The sequence below is a fragment of the Procambarus clarkii genome, chromosome 14 (genome assembly GCF_040958095.1).
Source record: "Procambarus clarkii isolate CNS0578487 chromosome 14, FALCON_Pclarkii_2.0, whole genome shotgun sequence".
NCBI classification, from domain to species: Eukaryota; Metazoa; Arthropoda; class Malacostraca; order Decapoda; family Cambaridae; genus Procambarus; species Procambarus clarkii.
This window is the reverse complement of record NC_091163.1, coordinates 41,133,887-41,139,383: the sequence shown is the minus strand read 5'-3', so window position 1 is coordinate 41,139,383 and position 5,497 is coordinate 41,133,887. Positions and strand designations below refer to the sequence as shown.

Sequence of the window (5,497 nt, the reverse complement as noted above, 5' to 3'; positions counted from 1 at the left end):
GACACTAACTACCGGGACCCACGACACTAACTACCAGGACCCTCAACACTAACTACCGGGACCCACGACACTAACTACCGGGACCCACAACACTAACTACCGGGACCCACAACACTAACTACCGGGACCCACAACACTAACTACCGGGACCCACGACACTAACTACCGGGACCCACAACACTAACTACCGGGACCCACAACACTAACTACCGGGACCCACAACACTAACTACCGGTACCCACGACACTAACTACCGGGACCCACGACACTAACTACCGGGACCCACGACACTAACTACCGGGACCCACGACACTAACTACCGGGACCCACGACACTAACTACCGGGACCCACGACACTAACTACCATGACCAACACTAACTACCGGGACCCACGACACTAACTACCGGGACCCACGACACTAACTACCAGGACCCTCAACACTAACTACCAGGACCCTCAACACTAACTACCGGGACCCACGACACTAACTACCGGGACCCACAACACTAACTACCGGTACCCACGACACTAACTACCGGTACCCACGACACTAACTACCGGTACCCACGACACTAACTACCGGGACCCACGACACTAACTACCGGGACCCACGACACTAACTACCGGGACCCACGACACTAACTACCGGGACCCACGACACTAACTACCGGGACCCACAACACTAACTACCGGGACGCAGTTATAGGAAGTAGTTCATAATAAGATACTTTGATTTTTTTTAATGTGAACTTCGTATATGTGTCCAGTTATTAATGTCAAATTTTGTATTTTTTACTAATAATTTAAAAAAAATAATTAAATTTCGTGTTTATTGTCTTACAGAAAAAGAATTGAATTTGTTATTTTAAGGCATAATTTTATGTCATGGTTTAACTGATTATTTCAGGAAAATTGTATTCGTAAGATTTTTAAACATTTTAAAAATTTTGATTTCGTATCATAGTAATTGGTAAAATGCAATAGTCAATTTAATTTTTTTTAACAAATTTGGTTTTGTATTGAGTTTGCAACACTAGAATGATGGTAGTGAAGGTTCAGACTAGAGGTAAACATTGACTATTTTTTTAAACATTTAAAAATTACTTTTCTTCTCCTCCGCAGGTGTGAGGCTGCGGACTGACTACGAACCCCTGCAACACCTGCCACCCCTGCAACCCCTGCAACACCTAGAACCCCTGCAACCCCTGCAACCCCTGCAACACCTGCAACACCTGCTGGTGATGAAGCTGAGGTTGTGAAGGGGTTGAGCAGCCACTAGAGAGAAGGGTTCACCCAAGACCCCGCAAGTTATCGTTGATGATGGAGAACCAGACTGTGACGGAGCCAGAGGACTCCATCCCTCTTAACTGCTCCTTCTTGCTGTACATTGACCCTTACAACGGCTCCGAGTTCCTCAACGACACCAACTGTAGTTTGGGTTTGTTTGAGGGTGGCGTGAGCCGCATGAGCACAGCGGCTGTGGTCATCACACAGCTCTTCTACGCCATCACGTGTGTGGTGGGACTGTGCGGCAACACCCTGGTGATATACGTCGTAACGAGGTTCTCCAAGATGCAAACAGTGACCAACCTCTACATCCTCAACCTCGCTATAGCCGACGAGTTGTTTGTAGTTGGTATCCCCTTCTTAATGACCACTTCGATGCTGGGCCACTGGCCCTTCGGCTCCATTATGTGTAAGTTATATATGATAACGACTTCGCTCAATCAGTTTACCAGTTCGTTGTTCCTGACTATCATGAGTGCTGACCGGTATATCGCTGTCTGTCACCCTATCAGTTCCCCTAGGTTCAGGACGCCTATGATCTCCAAGTTGGTGTCCTTGACGGCTTGGACTCTTTCCGCCCTGATGATAGTGCCAGTGTTCATGTACTCGAACACACTCGAGGATAACGGGCTCGATAACTGTAATATCTTCTGGCCTGAGAGTGAAGGCGTGCGAGGGGAGATAGCTTTTATCAGGTATTCCTTCGCCCTGGCGTTCGGGGCGCCTCTGGCACTCATATTCATCTTCTACAGCTTAGTCTTGCACAAGCTTAAGACCGTCGGACCAAAGTCCAAATCGAAAGAGAAGAAAAAGTCCCGCCAGAAGGTGACGCGGTTGGTGTTAACGGTCATTACCGTTTACGTCATCTGTTGGCTCCCGTACTGGGTGCTGCAGCTGACTCTCATCCTCAGCACGCCCAAACAAGGCCACACTAACTTCATGGTTGTCCTCTTCATGATATCCTCGTGTCTATCCTACATCAACTCAGCCCTCAACCCCATCCTCTACGCCTTCCTCAGCGACAACTTCAAGAAAAGCTTCATGAAAGCTTGCACCTGCGCCGCCAGGATGGATGTCAACAACGCACTCAAGCCTGAGAACTCCATGTTTCCCCTACGGCAGCGAGGAGCGTCTACGAGGTCTCGCATCACCCGGAGAGACAGAGAGTCCGGGGAAGGCACCACCTCGCAGTGTGGCCTGAGCAAGGAGCCCTCCACTGCCCTCACCACCTCAAACTCTAGACTCAACCACAACCTGGTCATTATTGGTGATGAACTCACAGTCAGAAATGGCCGCTCGCCCGGACCACGCCTTCCTGATCTACTCCAGTAGAGTGCGTCTCCACTCTACCACCTGTAGAGTGCGTCGACTCCACCTGTAGAGTGTAGGGGTCGCTACTGTCAGAAAGCGTCGTCTAAACCAATAGAGTGCGTCATCTTCCAGGTATAAGAGTGTACACTCGCCTCTCATCTTATATAATGTGTGGGCTGCTCTGCCACCAAGATTAGCGTGACAGGTGGCGTGACAGCCGTGACAGGTACTGTGACAGCCGTGACAGGTACTGTGACAGCCGTGACAGGTACTGTGAAAGCCGTGACAGGTACTGTGAAAGCCGTGACAGGTGTCATGATAACTGTGACAGGTACTGTGACAGCCGTGACAGGTGTCATGATAACTGTGACAGGTACTGTGACAGCCGTGACAGGTGTCATGATAACTGTGACAGGTACTGTGACAGCCGTGACAGGTGTCATGATAACTGTGACAGGTACTGTGACAGCCGTGACAGGTGTCATGATAACTGTGACAGGTACTGTGACAGCCGTGACAGGTACTGTGACAGCCGTGACAGGTGTCATGATAACTGTGACAGGTACTGTGACAGCCGTGACAGGTACTGTGACAGCCGTGACAGGTGTCATGATAACTGTGACAGGTACTGTGACAGCCGTGACAGGTACTGTGAAAGCCGTGACAGGTGTCATGATAACTGTGACAGGTACTGTGACAGCCGTGACAGGTGTCATGATAACTGTGACAGGTACTGTGACAGCCGTGACAGGTGTCATGATAACTGTGACAGGTACTGTGACAGGTGTCCTTCTACGGCTGAACTCGTATCTCAATAGCTATATGGACACCTTAGCATTCAACACGCCATCCTGTTGTTAGTTGAGTACTTCACCTGCCACCACCTGTTGTTAGTTGAGTACTTCAGCTGCCACCATCTGTTGTTAGTTGAGTACTTCACCTGCCACCACCTGTTGTTAGTTGAGTACTTCACCTGCCACCATCTGTTGTTAGTTGAGTACTTCAGCTGCCACCACCTGTTGTTAGTTGAGTACTTCAGCTGCCACCACCTGTTGTTAGTTGAGTACTTCACCTGCCACCACCTGTTGTTAGTTGAGTACTTCACCTGCCACCACCTGTTGTTAGTTGAGTACTTCACCTGCCACCACCTGTTGTTAGTTGAGTACTTCACCTGCCACCATCCTGTTGTTAGTTGAGTACTTCACCTGCCACCACCTGTTGTTAGTTGAGTACTTCACCTGCCACCATCCTGTTGTTAGCTGAGTACTTCACCTGCCACCACCTGTTGTTAGTTGAGTACTTCACCTGCCACCACCTGTTGTTAGTTGAGTACTTCACCTGCCACCATCCTGTTGTTAGTTGAGTACTTCACCTTCCACCACCTGTTGTTAGTTGAGTACACTTATTGGAGAAATTATGTGTGTGTTGGAGAGTCAATAATAATCATAGCAGATGGTTCAATGACTTTAGTTGGGTGAGTCAAGACAGTGACAAAACAGTGACATGACAAGTGACATGACAAGTGACATGACAGGGGGATCACCCTGACACTTCAAGATATTAACTACCACTGAGCTTATTAAGGCAGATTATATGCTAAGGCAATATTTTGATCAATTCAAGAATATTATGAACACAGAATAGCAACTGGCCTTACAAAGCCCCTCTACTGGGACCAGGCTCTGTGGTAGAGCCTGGTCCCTCTACTGGGACCAGGCTCTGTGGTAGAGCCTGGTCCCTCTACTGGGACCAGGCTCTGTGGTAGAGCCTGGTCCCTCTACTGGGACCAGGCTCTGTGGTAGAGCCTGGTCCCTCTACTGGGACCAGGCTCTGTGGTAGAGCCTGGCCCCTCTACTGGGACCAGGCTCTGTGGTAGAGCCTGGTCCCTCTACTGGGACCAGGCTCTGTGGTAGAGCCTGGCCCCTCTACTGGGACCAGGCTCTGTGGTAGAGCCTGGCCCCTCTACTGGGACCAGGCTCTGTGGTAGAGCCTGGCCCCTCTACTGGGACCAGGCTCTGTGGTAGAGCCTGGCCCCTCTACTGGGACCAGGCTCTGTGGTAGAGCCTGGCCCCTCTACTGGGACCAGGCTCTGTGGTAGAGCCTGGCCCCTCTACTGGGACCAGGCTCTGTGGTAGAGCCTGGTCCCTCTACTGGGACCAGGCTCTGTGGTAGAGCCTGGTCCCTCTACTGGGACCAGGCTCTGTGGTAGAGCCTGGTCCCTCTACTGGGACCAGGCTCTGTGGTAGAGCCTGGCCCCTCTACTGGGACCAGGCTCTGTGGTAGAGCCTGGTCCCTCTACCGGGAACAGGCTCTGTGGCAGAGCCTGGTCCCTCTACCGGGAACAGGCTCTGTGGTAGAGCCTGGTCCCTCTACTGGGACCAGGATCTGTGGTAGAGCCTGGCCCCTCTACTGGGACCAGGCTCTGTGGTAGAGCCTGGCCCCTCTACTGGGACCAGGCTCTGTGGTAGAACCTGGTCCCTCTACCGGGAACAGGCTCTGTGGTAGAGCCTGGTCCCTCTACCGGGAACAGGCTCTGTGGCAGAGCCTGGTCCCTCTACCGGGAACAGGCTCTGTGGTAGAGCCTGGCCCCTCTACCGGGAACAGGCTCTGTGGCAGAGCCTGGTCCCTCTACCGGGAACAGGCTCTGTGGTAGAGCCTGGTCCCTCTACCGGGAACAGGCTCTGTGGTAGAGCCTGGTCCCTCTACCGGGAACAGGCTCTGTGGTAGAGCCTGGTCCCTCTACCGGGAACAGGCTCTGTGGTAGAGCCTGGTCCCTCTACCGGGAACACCTTTGAGCCAAACTCACCGTCCTGATTAGCATACCAACACACCCACATTAAAATGTACTCTCTGACTAGACTTGGTGAAAACTCCTTCACTGTGGCCAATCAGGGAGCA

The 5,497-nt window shown here is 51.5% G+C and overlaps 1 protein-coding gene across 1 annotated transcript; it reads left to right on the top strand.

Moving 5' to 3' along the window:
• The first annotated feature begins 1,172 nt into the window (after nucleotides 1–1,172).
• Nucleotides 1,173–2,878, top strand: LOC123770759 (somatostatin receptor type 5-like). The gene has a single exon (XM_069324544.1). The coding sequence runs from the start codon at nucleotides 1,319–1,321 to the stop codon at nucleotides 2,618–2,620; it is 1,302 nt and encodes a 433-aa protein (XP_069180645.1). The 5' UTR covers nucleotides 1,173–1,318; the 3' UTR covers nucleotides 2,621–2,878.
• The last annotated feature ends 2,619 nt before the right edge of the window (nucleotides 2,879–5,497 follow it).

Coding starts and splice junctions, on each gene's coding strand:
- LOC123770759 (XM_069324544.1), top strand. CDS start 1,319: ATGATGGAGAACCAGACTGTGACGGAGCCAGAGGACTCCATCCCTCTT.